The sequence below is a fragment of the Aotus nancymaae genome, unplaced genomic scaffold, assembly GCF_030222135.1.
Source record: "Aotus nancymaae isolate 86718 unplaced genomic scaffold, 86718_ANA_hifiasm-v0.15.2.pri h1tg000046l, whole genome shotgun sequence".
Classification (NCBI taxonomy): domain Eukaryota; kingdom Metazoa; phylum Chordata; class Mammalia; order Primates; family Aotidae; genus Aotus; species Aotus nancymaae.
In genome coordinates this window covers 22,055,048-22,071,893 of record NW_026988460.1, presented here as the reverse complement: position 1 = coordinate 22,071,893, position 16,846 = coordinate 22,055,048, and the positions used below count along the sequence as shown (strand labels likewise).

At 40.9% G+C, this 16,846-nt stretch overlaps 1 protein-coding gene across 8 annotated transcripts in view; it reads left to right on the top strand.

Annotated features, from left to right (window-relative positions):
• FANCD2 (FA complementation group D2) overlaps nucleotides 1-16,846 on the top strand; it is a 69,707-nt gene that overhangs the window by 32,689 nt on the left and 20,172 nt on the right. For 6 of the 8 annotated variants that reach the window (XM_064362011.1, XM_012471908.3, XM_012471900.3 and 3 more), the window contains 4 exons: nucleotides 8,801-8,911; nucleotides 9,183-9,292; nucleotides 10,151-10,294; nucleotides 13,564-13,680. In XM_064362011.1, coding sequence (XP_064218081.1) covers nucleotides 8,801-8,911; nucleotides 9,183-9,292; nucleotides 10,151-10,294; nucleotides 13,564-13,680 — 482 coding nt within the window. Of the gene's footprint in view, nucleotides 1-8,800; nucleotides 8,912-9,182; nucleotides 9,293-10,150; nucleotides 10,295-10,534; nucleotides 12,026-13,563; nucleotides 13,681-16,846 lie in introns of those variants that run through there. The other 2 variants (XM_064362012.1, XM_012471902.3) reach the window with 2 other exon arrangements.

The window sequence follows — 16,846 nt, the reverse complement described above, 5'->3', positions numbered from 1 at the left end:
TGGGAAGAAACCAGCGCAAAAAGGATGAAAACACCCAAAACCAGAACACTTCTCCTCCTACAAGGGATCACAACTCCTCACCAGCAAGGGAACAAGACTGGATGGAGAATGAGTGTGATGAAATGACAGAATCAGCTTTCAGAAAGTGGATAATAAGAAACTTCCGTGAGCTAAAAGAACATGTTCTAACCCAATGTAAAGAAACTAAGAACCTTGAAAAAAGACTTGACGAAATGCTAACAAGAATGGACAACTTAGAGAGGAATATGAGTGAATTGATGGAGCTGAAAAACACAACACGAGAACTTCGTGAAGCATGCACAAGTTTCAACAGCCGAATTGACCAAGCAGAAGAAAGGATATCAGAGGTCGAAGATCAACTCAATGAAATAAAACGAGAAGGCAAGATTAGAGAAAACAGGGTAAAAAGGAATGAACAAGGTCAACAAGAAATATGGGACTATGTGAAAAGACCTAATCTACGTTTGATAGGTGTACCTGAATGTGACGAAGAGAATGCATCCAAGCTGGAAAATACTCTTCAGGATATTATCCAGGAAAACTTCCCCAACCTAACAAGGCAGGCCAAGATTCAAGTCCAGGAAATACAGAGAACACCACAAAGATACTCCTCTAGAAGAGCAACCCCAAGACACATAATCATCAGATTCACCAGGGTTGAAATGAAGGAGAAAATACTAAGGGCAGCCAGAGAGAAAGGTCAGGTTACCCACAAAGGGAAGCCCATCAGACTCACTGCAGATCTCTCAGCAGAAACCCTACAGGCCAGAAGAGAGTGGGGGCCGATATTCAACATCCTTAAGGAAAAGAACTTTCAACCCAGAATTTCGTATCCAGCCAAACTAAGCTTCATAAGTGAAGGAAAAATAAAATCCTTTGTGAACAAGCAAGAACTCAGAGAGTTCATCACCACCAGACCAGCTCTACAAGAGCTCCTGAAGGAGGCACTACACATAGAAAAGAACAATCAGTACCAGTCACTCCAAAAACACACGAAAAGGTAAAGAGCATCAACACAATGAAGAATCTGCATCAACCAAAGGGCAAAACAGCCACCTAGCACCAAAATGACAGGATCGAATTCACACATAACGATATTAACCCTAAATGTAAACGGACTAAATGCCCCAATCAAAAGACACAGACTGGCAAATTGGATAAAAAGCCAAAACCCATCAGTGTGCTGTATCCAGGAAACCCATCTCGCATGCAAGGATACACAAAGGCTCAAAATAAAGGGATGGAGGAAGATTTACCAAGCAAATGGAGAGCAAAAAAAAGCAGGAGTTGCAATTCTCATCTCTGATAAAATAGACTTTAAAGCAACAAAGATCAAAAGAGACAAAGAAGGACATTACATAATGGTAAAAGGATCAATGCAGCAAGAAGAGCTAACGATCCTAAATATATATGCACCTAATACAGGAGCACCCAGATACATAAGGCAAGTTCTTAAAGACTTACAAAGAGACTTAGACTCCCACACAATAATAGTGGGAGACTTCAACACACCATTGTCAATATTAGACAGATCAACGAGACAGAAAATTAACAAGGATATCCAGGACTTGAACTCAGACCTGGAACAAGCAAACCTAATAGACATTTACAGAACTCTCCACCCCAAATCCACAGAATATACATTCTTCTCAGCACCACATCACACCTACTCTAAAATTGACCACATAATTGGAAGTAAATCACTCCTCAGCAAATGCAAAAGAACGGAAACCATAACAAACAGTCTCTCAGACCACAGTGCAATCAAGTTAGAACTCAGAATTCAGAAACCAACCCAGAACCGCACAGCCTCATGGAAAATGAACAACTTTCTCCTGAATGTTGACTGGATAAACAATGAAATGAAGGCAGAAATAAAGACGTTCTTTGAAACCAACGAGAATGAAGACACCACATACCAGAATCTCTGGGACACATTTAAAGCAGTCTCTAGAGGAAAATATATAGCAATAAGTGCCCACATGAGAAGAAAGGAGAGATCTAAAATTGACACCCTATCGTCAAAATTGAAAGAGCTAGAGGAGCAAGATCAAAAAAACTCAAAACCTAGCAGAAGACAAGAAATAACTAAGATCAAAGCAGAATTGAAGGAGATAGAGACACGAAAAACCCTTCAAAAAATCAATAAATCCAGGAGCTGGTTTTTTGAAAAGATCAACAAAATAGACAGACCACTAGCCAGACTAATAAAAAAGAAAAGAGAGAATAATCAAATAGATGCAATAAAAAATGACAAAGGGGATATCACCACAGATTCCACAGAAATTCAAACCATCATCAGAGATTATTACAAACAACTCTATGCACATAAATTAGAAAACCTGGAGGAAATGGATAAATTCCTGGACAGTAGCCTCCTCCCATGCCTAAACCAGGAAGAAGTCGAAACCCTGAATAGACCAATAACAAGGTCTGAAGTCGAGGCAGCAATCAAGAGCCTACCACCCAAAAAAAGCCCAGGTCCAGATGGGTTCACAGCAGAATTCTACCAGACATACAAAGAGGAACTGATACCATTCCTACTGAAACTATTCCAAATAATCCAAAAAGAGGGAATCCTTCCCAAATCATTTTATGAGACCAACATCATCCTAATACCAAAACCTGGCAGAGACTCAACAAGAAAAGAAAACTACAGGCCAATATCCATGATGAACATAGATGCAAAAATCTTCAATAAAATAATGGCAAGCCGATTACAACAGCACATCAAAAAGCTTATCCACCATGATCAAGTAGGATTCATCCCGGGGATGCAAGGCTGGTTCAATATACGCAAGTTTATAAATGTAATTCACCACATAAACAGAACCAAAGACAAAAACCACATGATTATCTCAATCGATGCAGAGAAGGCCTTCGACAAAATTCAACAGCCCTTTATGCTAAAAACCCTCAATAAACTAGGTATCGATGGAACGTATCTCAAAATAATAAAAGCTATTTACGACAAACCGACAGCCAATATCATACTGAACGGGCAAAAACTGGAAGCATTCCCTTTGAAATCTGGCACTAGACAAGGATGCCCTCTCTCACCACTCCTATTCAATATAGTGCTGGAAGTTCTAGCCAGAGCAATCAGGCAAGAAAAAGAAATAAAGGGTATTCAATTAGGAAAGGAGGAAGTCAAATTGTCTCTATTTGCAGACGACATGATTGTATATCTAGAAGACCCCCTCATCTCAGCCCAAAAGCTCCTGAAACTGATAAGCAACTTCAGCAAAGTCTCAGGATACAAAATCAATGTGCAAAAATCACAAGCATTCCTATACACCAATAACAGACTTAAAGAGAGCCAAATCAAGAACGAACTGCCATTCACAATTGCTACAAAGAGAATAAAATACCTAGGAATACAACTAACAAGGAATGTAAAGGACCTCTTCAAGGAGAACTACAAATCACTGCTCAACGAAATAAGAGAGGACACAAACAGATGGAGAAACATTCCATGTTCATGGTTAGGAAGAATTAATATCGTGAAAATGGCCATACTGCCCAAAGTAATATACAGATTCAATGCTATCCCCATCAAGCTACCAATGACCTTCTTCACAGAACTGGAAAAAACCACCTTAAACTTCATATGGAACCAAAAGAGAGCCCGCATAGCCAAGTCAATTCTAAGCAAAAAGAAAAAAGCGGGAGGCATCACACTACCAGACATCAAACTCTACTACAAGGCTACAGTAATCAAAACAGCATGGTACTGGTACCAAAACAGAGATACAGACCAATGGAACAGAACAGAGGCGTCGGAGGCAACACAACATATCTAAAACCACCCGATCTTTGACAAACCTGATAAAAACAAGCAATGGGGAAAGGATTCCCTGTTCAATAAGTGGTGTTGGGAAAACTGGCTAGCCATATGCAGAAAGCAGAAACTGGACCCCTTCCTGACACCTTACACTAAAATTGACTCCAGATGGATTAAAGACTTAAACATAAGACCTAACACCATAAAATCACTAGAAGGAAACCTAGGCAAAACCATTCAGGACATAGGCGTAGGCAAGGACTTCATGACCAAAACACCAAAAGCATTGGCAACAAAAGCCAAAATAGACAAATGGGACCTAATCAAACTCCACAGCTTCTGCACAGCAAAAGAAACAGTCAATAGAGTGAATCGGCAACCAACAGAATGGGAAAAAATTTTTGCAGCCTACCCATCTGACAAAGGGCTGATATCCAGAATTTACAACGAGCTAAAAAAGATTTACAAGAAAAAAACAAGCCCATTCAAAAGTGGGCGAAGGATATGAACAGATACTTTACAAAAGAAGACATACAAGAGGCCAACAAGCATATGAAAAAATGCTCATCATCACTGGCCATTAGAGAAATGCAAATCAAAACTACATTGAGATACCATCTCACACCAGTCAGAATGGCAATCATTAAAAAATCTGGAGACAACAGATGCTGGAGAGGATGTGGAGAAATAGGAACACTTTTACACTGTTGGTGGGAGTGTAAACTAGTTCAACCATTGTGGAAAACAGTGTGGCGATTCCTCAAGGACCTAGAAATAGAAATTCCATTTGACCCAGCAATCCCATTACTGGGCATATATCCAAAGGATTATAAATCGTTCTACTATAAGGACACATGCACACGAATGTTCATAGCAGCACAGTTTACAATAGCAAAGACCTGGAACCAACCCAAATGCCCATCGATGATAGACTGGACAGGAAAAATGTGGCACATATACACCATGGAATATTATGCAGCCATTAAAAACGAGGAGTTCGCGTCCTTTGTAGGGACATGGATGAACCTGGAAACCATCATTCTCAGCAAACTGACACAAGAACACAAAATCAAACACCACATGTTCTCACTCATAGGCGGGTATTGAACAAGGAGAACACATGGACACAGGGAGGGGAGCACTATACATGGGGGTCTGTTGTGGGGGAGTGGGGGGGACAGCGGGGGGGTGGGGAATTGGGGAGGGATAGCATGGGGAGAAATGCCAGATATGGGTGAAGGGGAGGAAGGCAGCAAATCACACTGCCACGTATGCACCTATGCAACAACCTTGCATGTTTTTCACATGTACCCCAAAACCTAAAATGCAATAAAAAAAAAAAAAAAAGAAAAAAAAAAAAAATACAAAAATTAGCCAGGCTTGGTGGTGGGCACCTGTAATCCCAGTTGCTTGGGAGGCTGAGACAGCAGAATTGCTTGAACCTGGGAGGCAGAGGTTGCAGTGAGCCAAGGTCATGCCACTGCACTCCAGCCTGGATGACAGAGCAAGACTCCATCTCAAAAAAAAAAAAAAAAAAAGATTGTTCATCATGACCAAATGGGATGATTTATCCCAGGGATGCAAAGATTGTTCAACATACGTAAATCAACGTGATACATCATATCAACAGAATGAAGGACAAAAACCATGTAATATTCAAATTGATGCTTAAAATTTTTTTATAAAACTCAGCATCCCTTGATCATAAAAAAAAAAAAAACTCAAAAAACTGTATGTAGAAGGAACACACCTCAACACTATAAAAACTGTATGGCAGATCCATAGTTACTATTAAACTGAACAGGGAAAAACTGAAAGCCTTTTCTCTAAGATATGGAACAAAACAAAGATACCCACTTATGTAAAACCACTATTATACAACATAGTATTAGAAATCCTAGCTAGAACAATCAGACAAGAGAAGGAATAAAGGGCATCCAAATTGGAAAGGAAGATATTAAATTATCCTTGTTTGCAGATGGTATGATCTTATATTTGGAAAAGCATAAAGATTCCACCAAGAAACTATTAAATCAAGAAAATAATCCATTTATAATAGCTACAAATAAAATATCTAGAAATAAACTTAACCAAAGAAGTAAAAGATCTCTACAATGAAAACTGAAACATTGATGGAAAAAATTGAAGAACACACACAAAAAAGGAAGATACTTCATGTTCATGAATTAGAATAATAACCCAACACAATCTACAGATTCAAGGCAATCCCTATCAAATACCAATGATATTCTTCATAGAAATAGAAAAAAAATCCTAAAATTTATACAGAACCACAGAAGACCCAGAATAGCCAAAGCTACCCAGAGTAAAATGAATGAAACTGGAAGAATCTCATTACCTGACTTCAGATTATACTACAGAGCTGTAGTAACCAAAACAGCATGGTGCTGACATAAAAATAGATGCATAGACCAATGGAACAGAAGAGAGCCCAGAAATAAATTCATACATCTACAGTGAACTCATTCTCAGCAAAGTGTCAAGAATATACAGTAGACTCTCTTCAATAAATGGTGTTGGGAAAACTAGGTATCCATATGCAGAAGAATGAAACTAGACCCCTATCTCTTGCATATGCAAAAATCAAATTGAATTATAGACTTAAATCTAAGACTTCAAATTATGAAACTACTAACAATAACATTCAGAAAACTCTTTAGTACATTAGACTGGGCAGAGATTTCTTGAGGAATACTGCACAGGCAACCAAAGCAAAAATGGACAAATGGGATCACATTAAGTTAAAAAGTTAAGTTTCAGCTGGGTGTGGTGGGTCATGCCTGTAGTCCCAGCACTTTGGGAGGCCGAGGTGAGTGGATCATCAGATATCAGAAGTTCAAGACCATCCTGGCCAAGATGGTGAAATGCCATCTCTACTAAAAACACAAAACTTAGCCAGGTGTGGTGGTGCACACCTGTAATCATAGCTACTCGGGAGGCTGAGGCAGGAGAATTGCTTGAACCCGGGAGATAGAGGTTGCAGTGAGCCGAGATCATGCCATTGCACTCCAGCCTGGGCAACAAGAGCAAAACTCCATCTCAAGAAAAAAAAGTTGAGTTTCTCTCCCTTGCATAGCAAAGTAACACCAAAGTGAAGCAACAACCCACAGAATTGGAGAAAATATTTGCAAACTATCTGATAAGGGATTAATAACCAGAATATATAAATATAGGAAAAACATTTATTCTGATTGAAAAACGGGCTAAAGGTCTGAATAGACATTTCTCAAAAGAAGACATACAAATGGTGGTTACATGAAATGGTGCCCAACATTAAAATGACTTTTATCCAAAAGACAGGCAATAACAGATGCTAGTGAGAATATGGAGGAAAGAAAAGCTTTGTACACTATTGGTGGGAATGTAAATTAGTACAAGCACTCTGGAGAACAGTTTGGTTCCTCAAAAAACTAAAAATAGAACCACCATATGATCCAGGAATGCCACTGGTAGAAAGGAAATCAGTATACCAAGGAGATATCTGCACTTCATGTTTATTGCAGCACTATTCACCATAGCCAAGATTTGGAAGCAACCTAAAATCCATCAGCTGGTGAATGGATAAAATATGGTACATATACACAATGGAGTACTATTCAGCCATAAAAAGAATGAGATCCTGTTGTCTGCAGCAATACAGATGGAACTGGAGGACATTGTGTTAAGTGAAATAGGCCAGGCACAACATATTATCACATATTTGTGGGAGCTGAAAATTAAAATAATTAAACTCATGGAGATAGAGTAGAAGGATGGTTACCAGAGGCTGGGAAGGGTAATGGTGGTTGGGGGACTAGGAGAAATGGAGGTGGTTAATGGGTACAAAAATATAGTTAGATAGAATGAATAAGATCTAGTTCTGTTTTTGTTTTTGTTTTTGTTTTTTTGAAATGGAGTCTCGCTTTGTCACCCAAGGTGGAATGCAGTGGCACAATCTCAGCTTACTGCAACCTCCACTTCCTGGGTTCAAGCAGTTCTTCTGCCTCAGCCTTCCAAGTAGCTGGGACTAGGGTTGTGCATCACCACACCCAGCTAATTTTTGTACTTTTAGTAGAGACAGTGTTTTATCATGTTGGCCAGGCTGGTCTTAAACTCCTGACCACAAGTGATCCACCTGCCTCAGCCTCCCAGAGTGCTGGGATCACAGGCATGAGCTAGTGTACCTGGCCAAGATCTAGTTTTTGGTAGCACAACAGGTTGACTACAGTGAACAGTTACTTACTGTATATTTTAAAATAACTAAAATAGTGTAATTGGATTGTTAGTAAGACAAAGAAAGGATAAATGCTTGAGGTGACGGATACCCCATTTACCCTCATGTGATTATTATGCATTGTATACCTGTATCAAAATATAGTTCATGTACCCCATAAATATATACACCTTTACTTCTTTTTTGTTTTGGAGACAGTCTCACTTTGTTGCCCAGGCTAGAGTGCGGTGGTGTGATCTTTGCTTACTACAACCTCTGCCTCCTGGGTTCAAGCAATTCTCCTGCCTCAGCCTCCCAACTATCTGGGATTAGAGGCGTCCACCACCACACCCAGCTAATTTTTGTATTTTTGGTAGAGACAGGGTTTCACTACATTGGACAGGTTGGTCTCGAATTCCTGACCTCAGGTGATCCGTGCACCTCAGCCTCCCAAAGTGCTTGGGATTGCAGTCATGTGCCACCCTACCTGGCCACCATTTAAATTTTAAATGTTTGCTTTAGTCCTTATCTTTTTGGTAGTTATATGTCATTATTTAGAATGGTTTTATGATAATTTATCATAATTAATATGATATTTCTATGTTATCTCTGGCCAATTTGCTATGCCAAAACAATGTCAGATGACTTGGATATGTCATAAGCATTCAGCCACACTTGGTAATTTTGGAAACTAGTTTTTAGCCAATCAAGTGACTGAATTTCAAGTCTAATGGTGGTGTGTAATTGGTACACATTGAGCTTCAGTCTGCTCTCTGTTTCAGTCACCCCAGACTGTGTCCCTCCTCTTGGAAACTTTGATGTGGAAGCTTTAGATACAACACCTCATACTGGTACTGCTGTTTCAGCAAAAATCAGAAAGAAAGGAAAAATAGGTAAGTATGTTCTTTTCCTCTTGTCTTGTGTCTCTAAATGAGCTGCATTGAATTAGCCTAAAAGTTATGTGTATCATGGCATCAATAATTGGAGCAATTATATAATTGAACCCTCTCTTTATTAGATTTATAAATACACTGTAATTTAGAGCTATAAAATTACCTCTTCTACCTCTACGCAGTTTCCAACAGGTTACTTTCTGAAAGCAATGATATTTGGCAAACATGATTATTAATTACTTGAGTCACTTTTCTCTTTTTAATATAAAAGAAAGGAAACAAAAAGCAGGTGGCAGCAAGACATCCTCCTCTGACACATTTTCAGAAGAGAAAAATGCAGAATGTGATCCTACGCCATTACATAGAGGCCAGCTAAACAAGGTATTGGAATGATGGGTGTTCATGAAGGTTTGTGACATCCCAGTGTGATTAACAGAAACCCAGCTTTATTCTCTGCATTTTACAAAGAAAAACAGCGAGGCAAAACTTTCTTAGGCCTTAGAGTAATCTCCTTAGTAGCAAAGTTTGGATTAGACTCTAGGTCCTTACTCCTGCCACACACTGTTGACTGTCTTTTCTAATTATTCTCTTGACTGTTTTACTCACTTTTTTCTACCCCAGCAGTACATCGAATTCTCTCTTGAAGTATTTGATTAATAGTAGTGCCCTTTTACTTTACATTTGTACTGTTCACAGAATGAGTTTCATGTGTTTGTAAAATTGCCTGGACCACATGAATCCCAATTATTTCTGTTTATCAGCTACCATTTATTGTATATTTATTAGGTATAGTTTCTGTAATCCTCCTAAGGGCCCAAGTTTAATATTAAACCACATTTAATAAATGAGGAAACTAAGACCCAGGGAGGGCAAGTGACTTGCCTGAAGTCACACAGTTAACAAGTGCTCGAGCTAGGATTTGAAGCCAGATCATTCTGGTCCCTAAGCTCATAGTTTTCTATGTTAGACCTTAACACCTTGATTTGCTTAATAGATCATTCCTAAATAGAAACCAGCTAAGGATCTTAATGTATGACTTGTTTCCCCATCTTAAATTAGGTGCTCCGTCTTGGGAATATTTAGGGACTTGGGCCAGAGGAAGTTGTTGTTATAATGAAAATGTTGTTAAAATGAAAACGTAAAATGAAAATTTTAAAATGCATATTTGCACTTTAAAATTTTTATTAAAATTCGATTAATATATTATTTATTCTCTTTGTTGCTGTAACTTCTCTGCAGGAGTTCACAGGGAAGGAAGAAAAGACATCATTGTTACTACATAATTACCATGCTTTTTTTCGAGAGCTGGACATTGAGGTCTTCTCTATTCTGCATTGTGGACTTGTGACCAAATTCATCTTAGATACCGAAATGCACACTGAAGTAAGTGACAGGCTGGGATCATAAAACTTAATCTTCTTTCAGAAAGTTCCTCAGTTCTATTCTTATTTCAAAAGAACACTGTGACACTGAGGAGAGAAGTTAGACTGGCTTTACAAGCCTTTGTATGTGAAAGTAATCATGAATAATCATCCTCAGCATACTGGTGTTTGTAAGTCATAAGGTTTTTAATAATGTGTTAGACATAAAATATCATGCCAATGATGTGATACTTATGTTTAGGTTACTACTACTACTACTGATAAGCTGGCTGGGCGCAGTGACTCACGCCTGTAATCCTACCACTTCAGGAGGCCGAAGCGGTCAGATCACGAAGTCAAGAGATGGAGACCATCCTGGCCAACATGGCGAAACCCCATCTCTACTAAAAATGCAAAAAAAAAATCAGCTGGGTGTGGTGGCACACACCTGTAATCCCAGCTATTCAGGAGGCTGAGGCAGGAGAATCACTTGAACCCGGGAGGCGGAGTTTGCAGTGAGCCAGAATCGTACCACTGCACTCCAGCCTGGTGACAGAGCAAGACTCTCTCAAAAAAATAAAATAAAAAATAAGCTACTTTGATTATTTTTGTAGAGGAGCACTCTTCTGGTTTTTAGAGGTCAATTCCATTTTTACTTTTTCATGACAATTGTTCAGCATCTGAAAGATGCTTGCTGAGTCCTATTTTGTGTTTGCCACTAATCAAGGCACTTGCAATTCAGTAGTACATAGAGCATGATCCTTGCCTTCAAATAGCTTAAAATCTAATCAAAGAAGTAGAAACAGTTAGCAGTACCTTCTTTATTGATGCCAAATACCGTATTAATGGTCTGAACGAAGGACTAGTGAAACTTTAGTGAGAGAATGATATTTATATTGAAGTTGGGAGTAGAGAACATTTTCACAGAAAAAGTAAATTTTTAGATGGGATTTCATCAGAGTAGAATTTCTCCAGGTTAAGAAAACTTGCAATAGCATTGATTTTTACCTGAAATTTACACAAATGTAGGTACCTTCAGAGCAGAAATAATATCTTTTTTTTTTTTTGTCTTTCTACATCATCTCGCCCTTAGGAGATTCCACATAAATGTGTATTGAGTGAACAGTTTACAGTGAGACTATATTTCACCCATTCTCCTTCTGGCAGCGTAATACAGTTATTACACTGGGATCACTCTGGGATCCTGCCCAGAGTTAATAGTAGCAGAACATTAGAGGAAAAGAAGTATGAAAGAATTATTTAATAAACAGAGAAAAGTGAAATTCCCTTGAATTAGTCTTTTTTTTTCCCAAACCCTGCATGTGGCTTTCAAACTCATTTTTTAAGTCACAAGATATTTAGGAAATGCATCTTAGATCCACAGTTGGAAAGGTATACAGAGGAATTTATAGAGAAAAAGTATGTCTTCTAAAGTATACTGTCTTGAATTCCTATTTTATTATTCTGAATATTTATTTTGGACATGGTTGACTTTATTATATAACAGAGCATAATAGCTATTCTTTATATGAAATGGATGAAATTTCCTCCTTTGCCTCTTTTTAATTTTTAGAGACAGTCTTGCTCTGTCACCCAGGCTGGAGTGCAGTGGCAAGACCATAGCCCACTGCAACCTTGAACTCCTGGGTTCAAGGATCAAGTGATCCTTTCGTCTCAGCCTTCCAAGTATTTAGGGCATGCCCCACTACACCTGGTTAGTTATTTTGTTTGTTTGTTTGAGATGGAATCTTGCTCTGTTGGACAGGCTGGAGTGCAGTGGTGCGATCTCCGCTCACTGCGGCCTCTGCCTCCCGAGCTCAAGCAGTTCTGCCTCAGCCTCCCAAGTAGCTGGGATTACAGGTGCCCGCTACCACACATGGATAGTTTTTGTATTTTTAGTAGAAAGGGGATTTTGCCATGTTGGCCAGGCTGGTCTCGGACTCCTGACCTCTAGTGATCCTGCCTTGACTTCCCAAAGTACTGGGATTGCAAGCATGAGCCACCGCACACGGCCATTTTTTTGTTGTTTTTGCTTTTGTTTTAATAGAGACAGAGAGGTCTTGCTGTGTTGCTCAGGCTGATCTTGAACTCCTGGCCTCCCAAATTACTGGAATTACAACATGAGTGACTTCAGACCTTTTTTGTTAAAAGTCAGATTCTTGGCCAGGCATGGTGGCTAACACCTGTAATCTCAGCACTTTGGAAGGCCAAGGCAGGAGAATCACTTGAGCCCAGTAGTTCGAGACCAGCCTAGGTAACATAGTGAGACCTGTCTCTACAGAAAGTAAAAAAAAAAAGTAGCCATGTGTGGCAACACATACCTGTGATCCCACCAGCTACCTGAGTGGCTGAGGTGGGACCATCACTTGAGCCCAGGAGGTTGAGGCTGCAGTGAGCTGTGAACACAATATTGCACTCCAGCCTGAGAACAGAGCGAGACCCTGTCTCAAAAATAAGTGAATAAATACAAATCAAATTATTTACCCAGCCAGGCACAGTTGCTCATGCCTGTAATCACAACACTTTGGGAGGCCAAGACAGGCAGATCACCTGAGGTCAGGAGTTCGAGACCAGCCTGGCCAACATGGTAAAACCCATCTCTACTAAAAATACAAAAATTAGCCAGGCGTGGTGGTGGGCGCCTGTAATCCCAGCTACTCGGGAGGCTGAGGCAGGAGAATTGCTTGAACCTGGGAGGCAGAGGTTGTAGTAAGCCAAGATCGTACCACTACCCTCTAGCCTGGGTAACAGAATGAGACTCTGTCTTTAAAAAAAAAAAAAAAAAAAAAAAATTCTTCACCCTGGCTATTAACATGAAATAGCCAGGTATGGTGGCTCATGCCTATCTGTAATCCCAATACCTTGGGAGGCCAAAGCAGGAGGATTGCTTGAGCCCAGGAGTTTGAAACCAGCCTGGGCAACAATGTGAGACCCCATCTCTATAAAAAATTTAAAAATTAGCTGGGCCAAGGTGTGTTGGTTCATACGTGTAATCCTGGCACTTTTGGAGGCTGAGACAAAAGGATCATCTGAGCCCGGGAGTTTGAGACCAGCTTGGTCAATATAGTAAAACCTCATTTCTTATTTAAAAAAAAATTAGCTGGGCATGGTTGCATGCACCTATAGTGACAGCTACTCAGGAGGCTGAGATGGGAGAGTAACTTGAGCCCAGGAGTTCAAGGCTGGAATAGCTATGATCTTGCCACTGCACATTTACAAAAAAGAAAAAAAAAAAGTTAACATGAAATGACTAGGACATTCTTGAAACTAATCCTTTCATCCATGTGACAGGCTACAGAAGTTGTGCAGCTTGGGCCCCCTGAGCTACTTTTCTTGCTGGAAGATCTCTCCCAGAAGCTGGAGAGTATGCTGACACCTTTTATTGCCAGGAGAATTCCCTTTCTCAAGGTTAGTATAGGCAGAAGCACATGACTTGGGTTTAGTGGATTTGGAAACAAAGGAGGTATTAGTGCTGAAAAAGTTGTCACTTTATCTGGCATTGTGTTTGGATCACTGGGTAGCATGGGTGCAACTGTATTGCCAGACGATATCCATCTTGCTTTGAAAAGGAAGTCTGAAGGCTGGGTGTGGTGGCTCATGCCTGTAATCCCAACACTTTGGGAGGCCGAGGAGGGCAGATCACTTGAGTTCAGGAGTTCCAGACTAGCCTGGCCAACATGGTGAAACCCCATCTCTACTAAAAATACAAAAAGAACTAGCCAGGTGTGGTGGCACAGCTGTAGTCCCAGCTACTTGGGAAGCTGAGGCATGAGAATCACTTGAACTGGGAGGTGAAGGTTGCAGTGAGCTGAGATTGCACCACTGCACTCCGGTCTACCAGTGCAGTGACTCACCCATAATCCTAGCACTTTGAAAGGCCGAGGCAGGTGGATCACCTGAGGTCAGGAGTTCGAGACCAGCCTGGCCAACATGGCAAAAGCCCGTCTCTACTAAAAATAAAAAATTTTTTAAAAAAGGCCAGGTGCAGTGGCTCACACCTGTAATCCCAGCACTTTGGGAGGTCAAGCCTGGCAGATCACTTGAGGTCGGGAGTTTGAGACCAACCTGACCAACATGGAGAAACCCTGTCTCTACTAAAAGTACAAAAATTAACCAGGCATGGTGGTGCTTGCCTGTAATCCCAACTACTCAGAAGGCTGAGGCAGAAGAATCGCTTGAACCCAGGAGGCAGAGGTTGTGGTGAGCCGAGATGGCACCATTGCACTCCAGCCTAGGCAACAAGAGCGAAACTATCTGCCAAAAAAAAAATTCATTATCTGGGTATGGTGACGCATGCCTGTAGTCCCAGCTACTGTGGAGGCTAAGGCAGGAGAATTGCTTGAACCTGGGAAGCAGAGGTTGCAGTGAGCCAAGATTGCACTACTACACTCCAGTCTGGGCAGTAGAGCGAGACTCCATCTCAAAAAAAAAGAGGTGGGGGCTGGACGTGGTGGCTCACGCCTGTAATCCCAGCACCTTGGGAGGCTGAGGTGGGTGAATAATGAAGTCAGGAGTTTGAGACCAGCCTGGCCAACATAGTGAAACCCTGTCTCTACTAAAAATACAAAAAATTAGCCAGGTGTGGTGGCAGACGCCTGCAATCCCAGCTACTTGGGAGGCTAAGGCAGGAGAATTGCTTGAACCTGGAAGGCAAAGGTTGCAGTGAGCCAAGATCATGCCATTGCATTCCAGCTGGGGCAACAGTGCAAGACTTTGTGTCAAAAAAAGAAAAAAAAGGAAGTTCTGAAACAGAAAACAAAGGCACCTAGAATAAGAAATCTTATTTCTTTCTTTTTTTTTTTTTTTTATGCGAACTCTTGCTCTGTCACCCAGACTGGAGTGCAGTGGTTCAATCTTGGCTCACTGCAGCCTCCACCTCCCAGGTTCAAGCAATTCTCCTGCCTCAGCCTCCTCAGTAGCCTGGATTACAGGCACACACCATCATGCTTGGCTAATTTTTGTATTTTTAGTAGAGACAGGGTTTCACCACGTTGGTCAGGCTGGTCTCAAACTCCTGACCTTGTGATCCACCCACCTTGGCCTCCCAAAGTGCTGGCATTACAGGCATGAGCCATAGCGCCCAGCATAAGAAATGTATTTCTAAATGCCCTGAACATTCCTGAATCCTGTCCTCCCAAACTAAGCCCGGTCCCATGCCTCAGTATAGTAGTAGGCTGTCTAGAGAGGCCAGAACTTCAGATGTGTATACAGTATACAAATGTGCACCTAGGTGGTGCATATAACAAAATATGAAAATCTTGGGTATACACTTTTAAACACTAATATATCCAGTTGATTCATTCTTCTTTGTATTCACTATTGGCTCTATGTAAGGTCCAGCCCTACAGGGTTCGTGAGCTGCTCCTGGATGGTGCGGAGACAAGAAATTGTAGAAATAAAAGACACAAGACACAGAGATAGAGAAGAGAGAGTTTGGGCCCAGGGTTCCACTGCTACCCGAATTGAGGAGACCAGCAGTGGCCCTGAATGCGGGGACACTCTCACTTTTATTGAGTTGCAAATTTCAGGGTAGGGTAGGTAGGGCAGGGCCTTGGTGGTTGAAGACTGGGGGCAGGGTAGATAGGGCATGGCAGTGATAGGGTCAAGTACATCACGTGTCATTCAGGTAGGGACTCAGGAATTTCTGGAACCCGAATTGAGGTAAGGAGCATGATGCATCAGCACCTTTTCCATACTTATCAAGAAAGAACTAAAACATTAAGATTTATATTTCTATTACTGATTATCTTTTCTAAGACAAAAGGAACCAGGTGCAGAAGTAGAACTTAAGAGTAGACATGGAATGTGACCACCGAAGCACAGCATCACATAGAGACAGTTAAGCCCCCAGATGTCTGTGGGTTTGCCCGACAGCCGTCAGGCCTTACCACAAGAGCTTAGAGAAGCAGAGTTTTCTCCAAACTTCCCCAGGAAGGAGATGTCTCAGCCATTTTGGACATCTTCCCTAGCTGGCTAAACAGCAGCAGGTGCTTTCACAGTGCTGGTGCTGCCACACAGCCAAGGTGCCCTCCAGCAGCCCTTATGCGGGCATGACAGAGGGCTTAGAGCATCTTGCCTTAGTGTCATTCATTTCACAATGTCACCCCAGGTTCACACTTCCCACCTGATAGGCATTAGTAAAGGAATTAAGATCACCTGTGAATAACTGAGATCACATATGAATAACTAATAACTATGATGGTTATATTTCTAGTTAGTTTCTTCATTATTTACATGGAAATAGGCTGAGGCCTTTTGCTCCTGCCTTGGCGCTTGTGGGATTTTCCCACTGCAGCTCTACTTTCTTTTTGAAACAGGGTTTTGCTCTGTTGCCCAGGCTGGAGTCTTGTGGCACAATATTGGCTCAGTGCAACTTCCACCTCCTAGATTCAAGTAATCCTCCCATGTCAGCCTCCTGAGTAGCTAGGACCACAGGCATGTGCCTCCATACCCAACTAATTTTTGCGTTTTTTGTAAAGAAGAGTTTCAGCATGTTGCCCAGGCTTCTACTTTTTGTTTTTGTTGTTTTTTTTTTTTTTTTTTCAATTATAAGAGGGAGGTTGAGCATGGTGGC